At 48.0% G+C, this 18,547-nt stretch overlaps 1 protein-coding gene across 2 annotated transcripts in view; it reads right to left on the reverse strand.

The window, feature by feature from the left end:
* Nucleotides 1–9,580: 9,580 nt before the first annotated feature.
* E2F6 (E2F transcription factor 6) overlaps nt 9,581–18,547 on the reverse strand; it is a 12,668-nt gene continuing 3,701 nt past the window's right edge. Inside the window, exons 2-6 of one of the 2 annotated variants that reach the window (XM_077750977.1) lie at nt 17,926–18,142; nt 16,167–16,322; nt 14,248–14,362; nt 11,294–11,441; nt 9,581–10,795 (exon numbers count right to left, since the gene is read on the reverse strand). In XM_077750977.1, the coding sequence (XP_077607103.1) occupies nt 10,746–10,795; nt 11,294–11,441; nt 14,248–14,362; nt 16,167–16,322; nt 17,926–18,142 (686 nt within the window). In that variant the 3' untranslated portion in view covers nt 9,581–10,745. Of the gene's footprint in view, nt 10,796–11,293; nt 11,442–14,247; nt 14,467–16,166; nt 16,323–17,925; nt 18,143–18,547 lie in introns of both variants that reach the window. The other variant, XM_077750978.1, reaches the window with a different exon arrangement.

Genomic DNA, 18,547 nt, shown 5'->3' on the forward strand with positions numbered 1-18,547 from the left:
GTTGGCCCACCTCTCTGAGCGTGGGGACTTTGGCTATCTTTGCACACCTTCTTCTGTGCTCGGAACCGTTGCATGCTGCTGCTTTGCTGGTGTCCGAGAGAGCTGTGGCTAAAGGCAAGGAATATGCAGTATTTGTCTTTCAGATGCCGGAAACAGAACTTGGTCTACAGAAAGGACTCAGATGTTCGCTGTTTTATAGACCCCTGCCTATAGTTAACGTTTATTGGACACAAATCCATCACATAATACGTCTTATAATTTCCAGTTACTGAAAATTTCATTTTCATCTTTTATTATTATTTTTAATGTTTATTTATTTTTTGAGAGAGAGAGAAACAGCATGAGCAGGGGAGGGTCAGAGAGAGAGGGAGATACAGGATATGAAGCAGGCTCCAGGCTCTGAGCTGTCAGCACAGAGCCACACGTGGGGCTCGAACTCACAAACTGCAAGATCATGACCTGAGCCAAAGTCGGACACTTAATGGACGGAGTCACCCAGACGCCCCTCATTTTCAGCTTTTAAAAAGCAAAATAATTCCTGTTATTACTAAAGCTTAAAAATGAGGAAAAGTTTGATGATAACACATCCACTAAGGGTGATTCTTAGATCTGTTTTGAGTGAGGCACATTTGTGATGTTATACGTTCTTTATCTGTCCTGTTCTAGTATCGGTGCAACTTCATCTAAATCAAGAAGTCCATCAGGAGCACATTTCGGAAGATCCATGCACTTTTTAGTGTAAAGAAACTGTGAAGCATCAGAAAGAGGCTTTTTTTTTTAAATTTTCAAATCATTTATTTATTTATTTATTTTGAGAGACACAGCGACAGCGTGAGTGGGGGAGGGGCAGAGAGAGAGGAGAGAGAGAGAGAATCCCAAGCGGGCTCCACACTGTCAGCACAGAGCCCAGCTTGGGGCTCGAACTCACAAAAACAGGAGATCGTGACCTGAGCGAAACCAAGAGTCATCTGGCTAACCGACTGAACCACCCAGGCGCCTTCGAAAGGAGGCTTCCTAACCCCTGGGAGAATAAAGAAGAACAGAAGGATGAGTAGTGGGATTTATTTCTTTATAAATAGATTGATTATGGGCAACAATGAACACTTAAGGGCAACAAGCCCCATGAAAGTCTGGTGAACTCTGAAAATAACTCATCTCCATCAATTTTATTTAATGTTCTTTGCTTTTCCATTACAACAGCTACCTCTGGGAGCACCTAGAATAAATTCTAGAAGAAATGTGCAAAATAACTCAGTTAGAGCCTGATGTAGACTGAATGGCATTCTTTTCTTTTCTGTCTACACAGCACCTACGCTGCGTGACCGAAATCGCCTGGGAGCATTTCCCAGCCCCAACCACATACCCAATCCACTCCCGTGTTGGCACACGCTCAGCTTAAGGACCAAGGGGCTACATTCTCAGTCTCAAATTTCAGGGCATGGTAACCAGTGGAACTGCTACCCTGTGTAGACACCAACTCCCACGTTTTAAAAAACCGCAGGTGGGGCGCCAAGCTGGCTCAGTTAAGCACCCGACTCTCAATTTCAACTCAGATCATGATCTCATGGTTCATGGGTTCAAGCCCCACGTCAGGCTCTGTGCTGACAGTGAGGATCCTGCTCAGGATTCTCTCTCTCTCTCTCTCTCTGTCTCTCTCCACACTTTCCCTGCTCACTCACTCTCTCTCTCAAAATAAATAAACATTAAAAAAAAAAAAAAAAGACTGCAGGGCTTTGCCTCCTCTTACCAGAGTTTCAGGCTATAAATAGATAGACGAGAAAGAGGTAAGAACATTCTCTTCAGCAGGGATCCTGACAAAAGGCGCAGAGAACATAAGGAAGCTTTGGGGATGACGCAGCCATACATCACTGGGGCACATTCCTTTTTTTTTTTTTTTTAACTTTTAAAGAATGCTTATTTATTATTTTTAAAATTTTTTAACATTTATTTATTTTTGAGAGAAAGAATGAGTCAGAGCACAAGCAGGGGAGGGGCAGAGAGAGAGGGAGACACAGAATGTGAAGCAGGCTCCAGGCTCCGAGCTGTCAGCACAGAGCCCGACGCGGGGCTTGAACCCGCGAACCGTGAGATCATGACCTGAGCCGAAGTCGGACGCCTAACTGACTGAGCCCCCCGGGCGCCCCGTTGTCCTCATCACAGGAAAGTGCAGTGCGGATGAGTGAAGGTGAGAGCCCCATGCGAGCCCAGCTTGTACCCACGCAGCGCAAACCATGTCACCAAGCACACAGTGGAAGGCCAGTCTAAGAAACACATCCTCTGCCGGGCATCAACTTGGACTGAGTGTTATCTTGGAGTCAGGTATCGACTTAGCGTCACAGACTCTGAGAACCACAAAGGGCTTTGACGACAGGCTGNAAGAAGCAACGGGAAGAGAACGGCCGGAGGAGGGAAGGGACTTTCTTCCTCATTCTAGCGCCGGCCCCTGTCCCTGGAGCAGCAGGGGACAGCAGTGGCTCTGCTTCCCGGATTCTGCTGGCAATCCCAGCGGCCGCCCTGGTTGCCCCCTGGGAAGCCCCAGGACCGGCGGCGGCTGTAAGGCGTCAGGGGCGTGCGCACCTACCAGGCCACAGCCCAGCTGGAGGTTTGAGTACCATCTGCTGGGCGCCTCTGTCCCCCCCAGAGGCCCAACGCTAGTGTGGCATCTCTTCCGGAGATGTGTGCCCTCTCCTCTGAGCTCCTACATTGTGGTGACCCTGCTTTATCCCCACGGTGGTAGCTACTTCCTGAATTATCATTTTTAATTTTTTTAATTTTTTTTTATTCATTTCTGAGAGAGAGAGACAGAGCATGAGCAGGGGAGGGGCAGAGAGAGAGGGAGACACAGAATCCGAAGCAGCTCCAGGGTTTGAGCTGTCAGCACAGAGCCCAAAGCGGGGCTCGAACCCACAGACTGTGAGATCATGACCTGAGCCTAAGTCGGATGCTTAACCCACTGAGCCACCCAGGCACCCCTACTTCCGACTTATTGATATCTACGACATCAGTGTCCCTTTTTTGCTACTTCAGTCTTATTGTATTTTTTAAAAATGTTCATTTGAGAGAGTGAGCGAGTTGGGGAGGGGCAGGGAGACAGGGAGAGAGAGAATCCCAAGCAGGCCCCGTGCCGTCAGCGCAGAGCATGATGCAGGGTAAATCTCACAAACGGTGAGATCGTGACCCGAGCTGAAATCAGGAGTTGGATGTTTAACCGACTCAGCCCCTCGGGCGCCGCCTGGCCTTCGTGCGTTAAGTCGCCTCTGCTGTAATCGCTTACAACAAAACCCACCCCGGGTTTCTGGCCGGACCCCGACGGACCCAGTGCTTAGTATCCAGAGTCGGCTCGTCTGGCACACTTATGTCTTATATCTGAGCTACGTGCTGCTTCCGGATCCACAGGTCCAATGTCACGGACCACTGTGATGTCCTGAGGAGCACCAAGAAAATCGAGATCTCTGTAGGCGAGGCGACAGCTAGAACAGAAGAATGGACACAGCCTGGATGTTATGCTGAATTCTTGAGTTGGCCGCTGTTATTTTCTTCTTTCCGAGTTATTCTATTTAAATTTTAACATGTAAAAATTAGCATCAATTCACTTCATCCACCAGAATGGGGTCTGAACATTTCTTTTTAAAGTTAAAGCAATTCTTGGGGCGCCTGGGTGGCTCCATCCGTTAAGTGTCCGACTTCAGCTCAGGTCATGATCTTGCCATTTGTGGGTTCGAGCCCTGCATTGGGCTCTGTGCTGACAGCTCAGAGCCTGCTTTGGATTCTGTGTCTCCTTCTCTCTCTGCCCTTCCCCTGCTCAGACTCTGTCTCTCAAAAATAAATAAACATTAAGAAGAAAAAGTTGCAGCAATTCTCTAGCAGCATCTGTTTAACTGAAAGCAAGTGAAGAAACGTGAACAATTGTTGACTCTCCACTAGATGGCAGTCATTACATAAATTTGAGGTAGACTCCAGTTAGACTAGGCGCAAACACAGGGAGTCTGTGTGAGGCGCCTGGGTGGTTCAGTGGGTGAAGCATCTGACTTCAGCTCAGGTCATGGTCTCGCGGTCCGTGGGTTCAAGCCCTGCGTCAGGCTCTGTGCTGACAGCTCAGAGCCTGGAGCCTGCTTCTGATTCTGTGTCTTCCTCTCTCTCTGCCCCTCCTTGGCTCACGCTCTGTCTCTCAAAAATAAATAAACATTAAAAAATTTAAAACAAAACCAAATGAAGTGTGTGTGGATTATAAGCAACTGGCGACAGTTGGGAGTGGGTCAAAGGGACAAGACGTTGGTTTGAAGCGAGGCAGCTTTGACAGCGTCCTTCTTTCACCCCCTGACCTGTGGCAGAGACGGCCAAACCTACGAGCTCGGATGATCTTGCTTTCGCGGTCGCTGTGGCAGGGAAGAGCTGCAGGAAGAATCATGCCTGGTTTTTTCACCACGTGTCACCTCTCAGAGCCACCTGGCTGGAATTAGTCGCGGGTGTCACTGGGAGGCAGAGTCTTTCTGTGCCCAGATGGGAGGATGGTCAGATCTCGGTGAACCAGCACTGCCTACTGCACCCCACATCCTTCCTTCCCTTCTTCAACAGCAACCGAGCTCCAGGGCAGTTGCTGGGGGCATGCCTGTCTGCCCCCCAATAATGACTACATTTTCTCAATCGAAATGGTTAAGCTGTTGGGGCTCAGTTAAGTGCCTGACTTGGGTTCAGGTCATGATCTCGTGGTTCGTGGACTCGAGCCCTGTGTCGGGCTCTGGATGACAGCATGGAGCCTGCTTGGGATGCTCTCTGCCTCTCCCCCACTCACACTTTCTCTCCTTAAATAAATAAATAAATACACTTATGTAAAAGGTTAAGTTGTAAAGCATGAAGAAAACTACCTGGAAGGTGTCTCAGCCCCTGACCCCCTCGATAATCATACCAGCTCTGAACTATCTACAGACCCCCCACATGTTGAGAAATAAACTGCATCTTTTCTAAGCCACTGGTTTTTGGGGCTTTTTCTGTTACTTGCTGCTGCATTTAACCCTAATACGGCGCTCCAATGCCAAGTCTGTTACGGGTTCCTTTCCCAGGAACGCCCCTCCTCCCCTTCGATTTTCAGCATTAACTGAGAATCCCCCAGCCTGCCTGCCTCGGCTCCGGCTGCCCCACCGGGTGAACCCCGTACCACGTGTCCCCGGACATCGCAGCCCGCACCCGCTTCAGCTCCTGCTGTCCCACCGGAGCAGCCCAGAACAAAGCACCCCAGGACCCCCAACCCACACCAGCCCCAGCTCCAGCTGGAGTCACCGGCATAGTCCACACCGGGCATGACCGGACACAAGAGCGTGCCTTCGATTTTAAGGGGAGTAGCTGTTCTTCCTCATTCATTAAAACAAACACAGGAGGTCAAGCAAAATGGGGCAGAGGAATACGCTCCAGACAAAAGAACAAGACCAAACCTCAGAAAAAAACTACATGAGATGGAGATGAACGATCTACCTGATGGAGTTCAAAGTAATGGTCCTAAAGACGGCATCGGACTGGAGAGGCGTGGAGGAACTCGGCAAGAACATCCACAAAGATCGCACGTATCAAGAAGAACCAATCAGAGCGCAGGACTACAATAACTGAAATGAAAAATACACTTGATGCTGGCGAGGATGTGGAGAAACGGGCACCCTCCTACACTGTTGGTGGGAATGTAAACTGGTACAGCCCCTCTGGAAAACAGTGTGGAGGTTCCTCAGGAAACTAACAATAGAACTCCCCTATGACCCAGCAATAGCACTGCTAGGAATTTACCCAAGGGATACAGAAATGCTGATGCACAGGAGCACATGTACCCCAATGTTCATAGCAGCACTCTCCACAATAGCTAAAACATGGAAAGAGCCTAAGTGTCCATCAACAGATGAATGGATCAAGAAGATGTGGTTTATCTATACCATGGAATACTACATGGCAATGAGAAACAATGAAATCTGGCCATGTGTAGCAACGTGGATGGACCTTGAGGGTGTTATGCTGAGCGAAATAAGTCAGGCAGAGAAGGACAAATATCATATGTTTGCACGTATAGGAGGATTAGGAGGAACTTGACGGAGGAACAAGGGGGAGAAGAAGGGGAGAAATGGTGGGGGAAAGGGAGAGAAGCAAACCATGAGAGACTCTTGAATGCTGACAAAAACTGAGGACTGATGGATGTGGGGGCGGGGATGGGCATGGAGGAGGACACTTGTGGGGATGAGCACTGAGTGTTATGTGGAAACTAATTTGACAATAAACTATTAAAAAAAAAAAAACAAAACAAAACACTTGAAGGGCACCTGGCTGGCTCCGCTGGAAAAGTGTGCGAGTCTTATCTCGGGGTTGTGAGTTCAAGTCCCACGTTGGCTGTAGAGCTCACTTAAAATACACTAGAGGCAGTCAACAGTACATTAGCGGGTGCGGAACAGATCAGTGATCTGGAAGACAGAGGGATGGAAAGCACCCCCACTGAACAGCAGAAAGGAAGCATTGTTAGAAATGAGGATGGGTGAAGGGGCATCATTAAGCGAGCATCATTAAGCAAGCAAACATTCACATTGCAGGGGTCCCAGAAGAGAAGGGGGCAGAGAAGTTATTTGAAGAAATAACGGGTGAAAAGTTCCCTAGCCCGGGGGAAGAAGCAGACGTTCAGGTTCAGTCCACACAAGAAACCGAGGACGTCCACACCGTGGCACCTGATAGTCACGCCGTCAGAGAGGAGAGAGAAATACGGCGACTCCTCACCTAGAACTATAGAGTTAAAAGCTCCGAGGACAGGCGTGGAAATGTGCATTGAACAAGCCCTCCGTGGGACTTCACGCTTACGGCGCTACTTGATACCAGAATGACAGATCTTAAATTCCTTAAGGTGGCTTAATGCAAGTCCCAATTCATAATGAAGTGCGTGCGCATGTGCGTGTGTGTGTGTGTGTGTGTGGTGTGTGGTGGGGGGGAGCGACGGACGGGCCAGGAGGAGTGCTTAAGGCTGATGGGCCCCATAGTCTGGGGACTGGTCAGGAAAATGACAGTTTTCTCGAGGGTGGAGGGCGTGGCCATCAGACAGGGTGACAGAGGAGGTGCGTGAATAGTGCTGGTGACAGTCTTACATTTGTGGTGCTGGATGCCTGTGGTTCACTACCCACGTCCCTCTGTGAACTGAAGCCTGTCGTGGGGACCGTTCCCAAAACCTACCACGAGACATCAACTAGACAGCCTAAAACACGTGGTATAAACCGTGTATTTACACTTGACCAAAATTGCATTTTCAGGACGGTGGCACCGTTTCGAAGCCCAGATATGTCACGACTCATCGTTTGGGGTAAGTTTCATCACCACCAATCACTCTCAGACCAATATACAACTTGAACTTAACGAACCAACCACCAGGTTAAATAATGGGAATAAGGTAGCAGTTTATTTATGTTTTTTTTTAATGTTTTATTTATTTCTAGGAGAGAGAGAGAGAGACAGCGTGAGCAGGGGAGGGTCAGAGAGAGAGGGAGTCACAGACTGAAACAGGCTCCAGGCTCTGAGCTGGCAGTCAGCACAGAGCCCGACGCGGGGCTCGAACCCACGAACCGCGAGATCACGACCCAAGCGAAAGTCGGACGCTTAACCGACTAAGCCACCGAGGCGCCCCAGTTTATTTATGTTCTTAAATGTCCTACCTTCAGGGCGCACTAGTCTTGGAACTCTTCTCTTCAGAAAGATAAACTTTAAATACAGACCAAAACAGTGTTTCCAGACTTTGCCAGAGGCCCCGCGGGACCGACATGCCCCCAGCGGGGAGCACCTGCAACGCTCTCCCTGGGCGAGGCGGGAAGCCCCTTGCACCGGCAGGAAGACAGAGAAAACTCAGGAAGGCCGAAGCCTTTCACATCCAGTTCGGTTTTCCAAGCTCGTTGGCGGAAAAGTCACCCTTTGCTCCTGAGGGGGCAGCAGAGGCCAGGAGTGGCGGGCTTCCAATTTAGAGTCCTCCCGGAGGCGGGCGCGGTGCTCCGGAAAAGCCTTCCTTCTCTCCCTCCTCCTTGCATCGTTCGCTGCTTTCTCCCCCTTCTCTCTGCACGACTCTCCTTCCTCCGCTGAGCGCCCACGTCCTGTCCCCGGCCCGGCCACCCGCACAGCCCGTCCACCTGTGAGCACAGCGGGGCCCGAGGCGAACAAGCTGCCGGCTCTGTCCTCAGTGGTCAGGGAAGCTGTCGGAGCAAGGGACAAAAGCGGGAAGGCATGGCCGGGTCGTCGGCACGGATGCCTGCAGCCGCACGGCCCACGGCAACGGGCTGAACCAACTCGGAAACACGGCAACAGGGCGACTCGCTTTAAAGACTTATGTGACTTTATTCTGATTTCGAGTTTTAATTTAAAAAAAAATTTTTTTTTAATGTTTATTTTTGAGAGACAGAGCATAAGGAGGGGTGTAGAGAGAGGGAGACACAGAATCCAACGCAGGCTCCAGGCTCTGAGCTGTGAGCACAGAGCCCTACGTGGGGCTCGAACCCACAAACTGCAAGGTCATGACCTGAGCTAAAGTCAGATGCTTAACCACCTGGGCCACCCAGGTGCCCCCTCAGTTTTGATTCTGGTAGATAATCAAGGAGCAGATTTCTGAAAAGTAAATTCTTTTTGAGAGAAAGAGAGGAAGCAAGTGAACGTGGAGGGGGGAGAGAGAGAGAGAGAGAGAGAGAGAGAGAGAGAGANCCGGAGCCAAAGTCAGACGCTTCACTGAGCCACCCAGGCGCCCACATTTCTTAGATTTTGAGACACGACTTTTCACTCATGTTCCCAAGAGAAATGCGGGTTTTGTCTCAGGGCCCTGGAGCCTTGAGAGGCGCGACCACTCGCGTGACCTCGACACCAGCTGATACACGCGTTCCTGGTGCCAAACCCCGGGTCCGAAGGGAGGGACGGAAGGCGTCATAAGTGTCTCAAGTGTAAAGCCACCCTCCTGAAAGTGGGGTCCTTGCGCAGGGTCCTCCCTCTCCCGGGGCGCGGGGCGGACGTGCTGGGAGTTAACAACATGCAAAACTGGTGCAGGGTGGTCGTTTTTTTTCTTCCAGCGAAAATTCAGCGTCTGGGTCGGTGTTTCTGCAAAATCAGGGTTTGTTTTAAAACCCCTGGGAGTTAGGTTGAGCGAAANCTCCGGCTGCGGAAGGCCTTCTGCCTCCACGACGGCGCGGGGCCCCGTGTGGGACGAGCCGCTCGCTTGAGGCCACGCTTCCTGGGGCGCCACCTTCGGCCCCGCCCATCACTCCCGCTCAGGAGGGGCTCTGGGCTCCGGACTTCCTCTTAGGGAGACACGTGCACGGGCCGCCGCCCTGCCCCAGCGGACCCCCCTCACGCGCGCGGACCTCTGCCGATCGCCCCGCGCAGCTCACAGGCGAATCGATCCGAACAGTCAGCATCTCGGCATCATTTTTCAGTATTTTCATTGGTGATTCCTTTTTAATGTGTTTTTTTTTTTTTTACACATGGTTTTAATTTCGACTTTCAAATCTCTCTCAGAGCGAGAGGAGTTTAAAATACGAATCTGAATGACGTTGACAAGCGTTTTTAGTCTAATTTTACAATTCACTCACTCACTCGCTGATTTATTCAAACATTTATTGAGCACTTCTTACGTGCCAGGCATGGGGCAAGGCGCTGGGCAGAACAATGATTAAGACAAAGTCCCTCAAGGAGCTCACAGTCTAATGGTAAACTACGGAGTAAACTGAGGCACAGAGTGGTAAATGACTTACCCAATGAGGTAGAAAGAGCTAGGTTCTTGGAAACGTGGGACCAGAGCTGGAGAGAGGGCTGGGTACAACGAACTCGTCAGAAGTAAACCCCCTGATTGAAAAGCGAGGCTGCGTACAGAAAATTACAAAATCTGCCTGCACAAAGGTTAAAACAGTTTCTAATTTTCATCATGATTGAATTCATGTCTTGCAAAGAACGAAGCCAGTACCTGACAGCATTTCTACGCTCACGCCGAAGGCCGCAGGGCACGCCGGACCCTCCCGCACACAGTAGGGAGCTTGAAATCCAGAAGTGTCAGATTTCCGCTTCAGCACTGGGAACCAGACTGAAATACTTTAATTAAATCCATGATGTTTAGATGTATAGCATATTCATGATACTTCTACACGTAGAAGTCTGGGAAAAAACTTTCCTCCAATCCCCATTCAGAGGATTCTAATAAGTTATAGATACCACAGAAATCAGAGAATTTGTCTGTGACTTTCCGTATGTACACTGTTTTGGCTGTACAAGCCTGGGAAGTTTTACTAAGACACAGTATGTAAGCAGTCTGAACGCTATACAGGTATATGCAGACGTCACAGCTAGATGCCTGGCGCACTCATCCAAGAGCTAATTGCAGACATGAACCCGCGTAAGGCAATTTCCTGCGTGATAATGACACGTGATCCTTGAAGGGAAGGCCAGGGTCTGCCCAGCATGGTCGGCTTCAGGCCCGACTGCCGGTCTCAGGGATGCTCTTCATGATAGACTTAGTTCAGTGGGCAGGGTGTCAAGTTCACTGACCAAAAGCAGTGAATCCTCATAAAAAGAGTTGCTTTCAAATGGAGAAACCATAATTATCAGTAACTTAAGTAGTGAACTACTCAGAGCCACTACTGGCCTTGATGCGGTCACGGAGAACGAGAGAACTTCATGGATGATTTATTGCTCTGAGAATCAAATGTGATGCATAATTCATCCGTACAGGATACTTCCCCAAAACTCCATACACGAATTTGCAAACGCTATCAGTTGCTCACTTCAAGCAATTCTTCACATTGTTGTGGAGGATTTTCTTCTGAAAAGTAACAAACATGAAAGAAAGTCTCCTGAGTGAGGGTTTGAAAGGTGCACAGGTAACCAGACATATAATTCAAGTGCTTAAAACAAACCCTGAAGACCCCTGGCCAAGAGCCACATTGTTCTGTTAATGGCAGACGGCTAAGGGCCCAAGTCTCACAAGAGTTAAGTGAGGTCACGCGCGCACCCGCCAGCACCTGCCGGAAGGGGGACACCTTCTGTATGCAGAGGCCACACCGGGAGGCAGCACAGGGGGACCAAGTAGATTCTAAGCTTTCGAGATCAAAACTGCATGGTATTTAACTATAAAGTTGTTAGAAATAGTCTAAATTACCCTGTAGTTTCACAGTCTAAGTTACCTTGTAATTCTTTCACTCTTGTTTTTGCAGCTAGAAAAAGTAAAAATATCTGTAAGGTCATAATATGCATTCATGTATACATATTAAAAAAAACCATTAGTCTTGAACTTGCCCGATCACAAACTTGGAATACTCACCTTTGTCAAGGTGTTCTGGGTGTTTGTTTTTAGCTGAAGAGGTGCCCGCACCTTCAGACGCTTTGCTACTCGAGTGGCCGTTCTCTACCTCGCATAAATAGACATCGATGGGCCCTCTCGTGCTCCTTATGTGCACTGTGATAGAGTCCTGGCAGACAGACAGACAGACAACAGCATTAAGACACGTCAGGAGGAGTGCGGGTTTGCTAGTTACATTTTTCCCCCACTAGAACTGCAAGTTTCCATTTGAGGGGTGCTGCTGGAAACTTAAGTTTGGGTGCTTTGCTTTCTATCACGTATCTGAGAAAACCACGTACGTGGCTTCAGTCACTTCAGCACTGGCCGATAAGCCACGGGCTGACTCCTGCAGTGTAAACAACTACTCGATCGGAATCACGCCGGGACCCCTTCGGCACTCAAGAGCCGTTTTCCTCCACTCAAGGGGTCCACCCCTCCTGGGAGTCTGCGCCTGAGGGACCAGAATCCGTGTCTGGATGGCAGAGAAATCTAATCCCCTGTGGTCTCAAATAATAAGGGGGTGTTTAGACTTTCTGACCACTGAAGAGGTACCGAGTTAACTCAAAGAGCCCTTCTTTTGTCTCAGTGAAAATGAAAGATGAAATACAGACAAAATATACCTTAGTAACTTAAAAAATATGTGAAAGGTACTGCATATAAAGGACTATTAATTACGATTATTCACACATTTCTTGGCTTTGGCTTTCTAAAATCACTCAGGATTATTTTTTCTGTAAGATAACAGGAAATAGGGTGCTTCTACTGAGAGTTATGCTAACTTACTATTTTTGTGTGTGTGCCAGAACCCAGAAATGAACCAATTTATGCTAAATTCTTAAGAAAGGGCTCCAGGTATAAACGACTCCTTGTTGATCTGACTGGAAGGGGCTTCAGCTGTGACGAGGTCTGTTCTCTGCCCCTTTCACGCGCTGCGCCCGGGCTGGGTACACACAGCAGGGCTCCTGCCCCCCACACCTCCCTGTGACCTAGAGGGGCTGGTGACATGCAGCCCACTGGGGGGCTCAAAAGCTCGTGTCCGCTGCTCTATGGCTTCTTGGTACCAGACACGTAGGCCACAGAGCGTATCCCTGCGCTCGGCTCCAGATTGCCACGCCGGGTCTGGTTTGAACCGTATTATCTTGTATCACAATACGTTCCTCAACGCAAGAAACTGCTATGTTGCTGAACTGACAGCGGCGGAGGACTCCGTATGCCAGCAGGTCAGAGTCGACAGACGGTTTCTGTAAAGGGCTTCGCGGGCCACACGATCCCTGTGTCACGACGACACAAGTCTGCCATCACAGAGCGTAAGCAGCCAGAGACCATATGGAAGCAAACGGGCAGGTGGCTGTGTCCCAGGATGACGCCTAACAGCCGGCACGCCAGCCCGGCCCGGGAGTCCGTCCGCGCTGGCCCCGGCTCCCCAGTCTCGGCCTGGCTCTCTGGGGGCGCTGGGCTCCCCTGCACGCAGCGTGCTCCTGTCTACGGCCCCGCTCCTCCCCTGCTGCAGAGAAGGGCTGCCCAGGGGGCCCGTGTTCCTCGCCTTCAAACTGGACTCTCAGTCACAGGCGTGACCGAAAACCTCGGCAAGATTTGGCAACCGCGGCCTGAAGCAGCTCGTAGCACAGGCGGGAGAGGCCGCGGCCCCGTGGGTCACTGCAGAACGGACTCTCATGTCCCCAGTAAGGAGGTGTTGAAAGATTAGCGGTTATTTTAAAAAGTTTAAACATCTCTCAAACAACTTTTATTAAATAAAAATGTTTCTTAGGAGACTTGGAATATATCCAAACCTAAATAATGAGAACGCATCACGAAGAAGTCACAACTTGAGTGTGACTAGATTAATATCTGTTCCCTAAATGACTTGACACACTGTCAGGTAACAGCGGGGGTGCTCACTTGCACACTGGCCTGGTGGGGGTGAAAGGGCAGGTGAGTGGTAAGAATATTCCTCAGTGTGAGGGACGGAAGCCCCTAGAGCAATGCGGAGGCGTCACTATGAGCACCGATGGGTCTATTGGGCCATCAGGACTCATGGTTGGTCCCAAGAAAGGCCACATTCCTCCGTTCTGATTCCATCCTTACCAAGCAACCTCCTGATGACAATTATCTTTCAATATAAACTCTCCTGCAAGGGAAAGAGTGCTAAGCAGCTCTTAAGAATGCTTTCATTTATACGGCAATTTTACATCATAGCAACTGAACCACTGAGGGGCGCCTGGGGGGCTCAGTCAGTTAAACATCCGACTTCGGCTCAGGTCATGATCTCACGGTTCCTGAGTTCGAGCCCCACGTTGGGCTCTGTGCTGACAGCTCAGAGCCTGGAGCCTGTTTCAGATTCTGTGTCTCCCTCTCTCTCTGACCCTCCCCTGCTCAAGGTCTTTCTCAAAAATAAAGAGTGAAAAAAATGAAAAAAAAAAAAAAAGATTAAATGTACCACCTAATGTTCTTGTTTATCCTTAAATCTCTTATGAGCTTGGTTAGAGCCAATTTCTGGAGCCCTGACACCCAATGTGGAACTCCAACAGTGCGGCCCACTGGAGACCCCGCTGGAGGCCTCGCGGCGGGCCAGAGCGTGGCACGGGCACTACAGCGCGTTACCGTGCAGCGCGGGGACGTCACAGAACAACGGTCAAGGACGTACCGCGAGGCCAAACCAGCTGGGCTTGAGTTCTGGTTCCGTCACTTACTGTGTGATTATGAGAACGTTAATCTCTCTGCGCTTCCGAAGTCTCACCTTCAAGAGGATGATAATCCTGACTCCTTCGTCTGCCGTGTTGTTCAAAACAAGCTAAACCACGTAAAGTGCCTCAAGCGACATCAGATATGCAACCAACATGGCGGCCGAGTTACTACAACTGCAACAGCAGCCGGGGCAGTCGGCGCCCCTCCCCCCGCCCTTCTTTAGAAGGTCTTAACCCGTCAGGGACGCCTACTTCTCTGGGAGCCGGGACGTCCAGTCTGGTTTCTGCCGGGGCTTTCACCGCGATGACGATCTGCTCGTGGAAGGCCTGGATGCTGTGAATGTCCTGGTACGTCACATACGCCAGCATGAACGTCAGTCAAGGGTCTCTAAGCAGAATGCTGCTTACGGAGGAGGAAACTGATCCTGACAGTATGTGAACATCAGGGTCATGTTCGAATCTCCGTAGCTTCTACGGGATACAAACTCACACGTGAGGAGAGCAATTAGTCAAAAAATCATTTCATATCTGATTCTTACTATCTCACAAACAATTCTTGAAACTTTACACAATGCTTTTACAATATTTAAAACTCAAAGAACTCCTTTCTTTAAAGCCTGCTCTGGTGATTATGATGACAATTTCAGAAGACACTGTCTACAGACACGACACATCACTCACACTCACACTCACTCACACACACACACAGACACACACACACACACACACACACACACACACCCTCTCAGGTGAAGGTATTTAACTGCTCCCTGCCCCCAATTCTCTGTTCACTGCTAGATCTAACCATGAGAACCTTTGGGGAAAAAATATTCAGTTTTGANGAGACACTGTCTACAGACACGACACATCACTCACACTCACACACACACACACACACACACACACACACGCTCTCAGGTAAAGGTATTTAACTGCTCCCTGCCCCCAATTCTCTGTTCACTGCTAGATCTAACCATGAGAACCTTTGGGGAAAAAATATTCAGTTTTGATGAGAAATCTCCAAAACCACAAGGTGGAAAAAAAATCTATGAAAAAAAAAGTGGATGCACTGAGAGCAGGTGTTCCAGGACTAGCTTGCCCTCACGGGATCTCCCACATCCAAGATTATTTTCCATCACATCCAAGATTATTTTCCATCTCCCCACGTGAATTTGTCTCCTCTTGTTTTACTGGGTTACTGAAATGTTACCAATTATATGATGTACTGTGTTTCCCGAACATCTTCCTGCTTACTTCACAGACTTTTGGACGCGCAGCATTTATTCCCTCCTGATAACTGTACTGTGAAAATCAGGCTCCGACTGATGGAGTTTAAGTAAACTCGAAGCACGGAGCAGCTCAGAACCGGTGCCGCCTCACAAAGGTGCCGTGAGAACAGAGCAGTAGATGGGTCTGGGAGACCCAGGAGAAGCTCGCCACCAAAGACAAGTGTGCCCTGCTGTCCCAGGGACACATATAGCTACACTGGGCTTTGTGAACCAGAACGGCAGCTGCCATCTCATCCACTGCCTTTCAATGGCAATGTCACTGTTTCAGAAAGAAACCTCAGTGGGGCGCCTGGGGGCTCCGTCGGTTAAGCTTCTGACTTCGGCTCAGGTCACGATCTCACCGTTTGGGAGCTCAACCCCTGCTTCGGGCTCTGTGCTGACAGCTCAGACTCTGGAGCCTCCTTTGGATTCTGTGTCTCCCTCTCTCTCTGCCCCTCCCCTGTGCTTGCACTCTGTCTCTCAAAAATGAACAAACATTAAAAAATAAAAATAAAAAAAAAACACTTTATTTAACAAATTAGGGAAAACCTGAATTTCACAAAAGCCAACACATATTTTACTATCCTTACGGCATTCAGACTAAAAATCCAAGCAAGAATGTGGCCACTATTTTAATTTGATATTAACATTAACATTAACCTTGGCACATAGTCCCGATGTAGCATTTAACCTGAACAAATGCCACACACAAGAGTAAAAGGGAATTATCTGTCAATGTCTGAAGCTATGCTACTAACCCTTTAGTTACTTTAAAACTTCCAAAGGTCTAATTTCGTATCCTGAATATATTAACGAAATTCCCAGGCTGACCCTACTATTTATAGTAACCTTTGCCTTGGAAGGAGAATTTTTTTTTTTTTAAAGGACAGAATTAAAGGATATCTCTCATTTTCTTTGTCATCTGTTAACTCGAACAACTGCTGGGCACAATCCTTAATCAACTCGTCCAAAGCATCTTCCATTGCTGATAAGTCAGAAAGCTCCTCCTGCAGCTTCTTCTGCTGAGGCACCGCTCCAAAATTGCTAAGATCAGATCCTCTTTAAAAGAAAGGTATTTTAAAAAAAAAAAAAAAAAAAAAAAACTCCCAGTCTGTGACCTCTAGCAGATTCAGAATGATACACATGAGGTTACTGGAACTTCTCCCAAAGATGACATCAGGCATTTCCCAAAATGACAAACAAAACTAGGTTCTCAGCTTCACTCCTGACCTGCCTTAATTCCAGACCACTATCCTTCCCACACTTACCCTGCTTCTCGTCCCCATTTCTGGTCTCTTACACGGGGGTCTGAAAACACCCAACAGACCATCAGAGCTCGATGGAGAGTCAGAGCAGGGGGCAAGCAGGCCACGTGCACAGGGGTCCAGGAGACCTAGTTCAGCTCCGGCTCTGCCACGTACAGCATGGCTTCTGCTAAGTTACAATCCTTGAGTCCCTATGACAAACAAGTTCTGACTAACATGACAGTGACAGCTCCTCTACTAAAACTGAGCACTGTTCCCGCAGGTGCATATTCTATTTGGTTCTAGCTGAACATAATGATGACATTGATTATTCTTAAAAGATGTATTTTCTTTAGCTATTACTGTCTACCTTATCACAGTGCTATGATCTGACCTGGGCCACTGATATTCATGGTTTTTCTTCTTTATGAAAAATAAAGAGGAAAAAGGCTGTTACCCCTTTCCCTTTTGCTGGCTAGTTTTCAAATCTGATTCCAGTTAGTGATGTGGAATGCAATGTGATATTAGCCCCTAAAGTGTTATTTAATGTTATTCAGCAAACATGTTCAGACTAGAATTCAATCTGCACTTCTGTACTGCTGAAAAAAACTGCTTCCTTTATGAACCCCTTTCCTCTATCAGCAAAGTTCATTACTTAAAACCATTTCATGACCTTTGCTGGGAGATCTGTCATTTGCCTGAAATGAAATGTATTCACAAGTACTTAGAAACTGGAACTGTTTCTTACTGCTCCAAAACATGTGCCTGTTGAAGCATTAACAGCTTTCTTCTGCACATATGCACACACAGCCGTGTGCATATCTACGTCTATGCTCCCAGTCTTTTCTCCATGGGATCCTTCCTCGTCAAAAATAAAGTCTTTAGCAACTGCCTCTAAGACACGCCTTTTGTTTTTACATTCAGGGCAGCATGGACCCACAGTGCATTGGACTCATAACCACCTGGGGTAGTTAAGGTTAGAGGAGATTCCTGGCCCCTGCACGCCCNTAAGTGTTTTATCACCTTACATTGTCTTATGACCTTAACGAATTTCCTCCTGATAGCAATAACCAACTGGAAAAAGTTTCCTAAACAATCAGATGTTTAGGATCTTCTTATGATCTTGAAAAGCAAAAGTCTGAAAACCAATTATTATTCCATCTAACTTTTCCAGACTATCAGAATGATATTCTAGGTCTATGGCTTTTATTTAGTCCTAAGTAGGAAAAAATATTTATGTACCTTGTGGGACAACGAATGTACAAAATTTTTATAGAATCCTTTTTTAACAAGAAGCCATATCTTACTTTGTTTTCTCCTGTCAAAACACTACGAATCCCTAGTTAGTCTCAAACCTAATATTGTCACTTAATGAGAAGGAAAAAAACAAAGCCATGACAAGTTCAAAGCCAACTCACATCCATCGTATATGGTTCTTAGACTTTTTTTCAACGAGATCGATCCCATCTAAGACATTGGTGATGTCGTATACTCTTCGTTTCCGCACGCCCAGTTTTGTGGCGACCTTGTTTAAGTCGAGAATCCCCCCAGGAGCCGATCTGACAAGATCCATAAATTTTCGAGTTAAATAAACCAGAGATACATCAAAACGAGGTCTCTTCAATTTTAGAGTTTCTGGGAAACAAAACAAACAAACTTGTAAAATTCTCTATAGCGTTTTTCTCAGCTCTTTAAAAAAAATAATTTAAAATAATTTATTTCCTCAGTAAGCCTAGACTCCCCCCAAAGTTCTACACATTGGACACATCATAGTTAATCTTTATGAAATAAGCCGGGTAAAAATGTGTCACCTATGCCAGGGAAGCAGAGGCTGCAGACTTAACAGAGTATCTGAAACACGGAGCCAGGTCCCCCGGACCCGGGAATTGGTAGGATTCTGCGGCATCTTCTCAAACATAAACTGGAAAGTTTGAGTTTGTACCCACATCACTCTCAGGTATAGGATTAGAATTTTTTTTTTAAGTTTATTTATTTTGAGAGACAAGAGAGGGCATGAGCAGGGGAAGGACAGAGACGGGG

This window comes from Crocuta crocuta, unplaced genomic scaffold (genome assembly GCF_008692635.1).
Source record: "Crocuta crocuta isolate KB4526 unplaced genomic scaffold, BGI_CrCroc_1.0 scaffold129, whole genome shotgun sequence".
Lineage (NCBI taxonomy): Eukaryota > Metazoa > Chordata > Mammalia > Carnivora > Hyaenidae > Crocuta > Crocuta crocuta.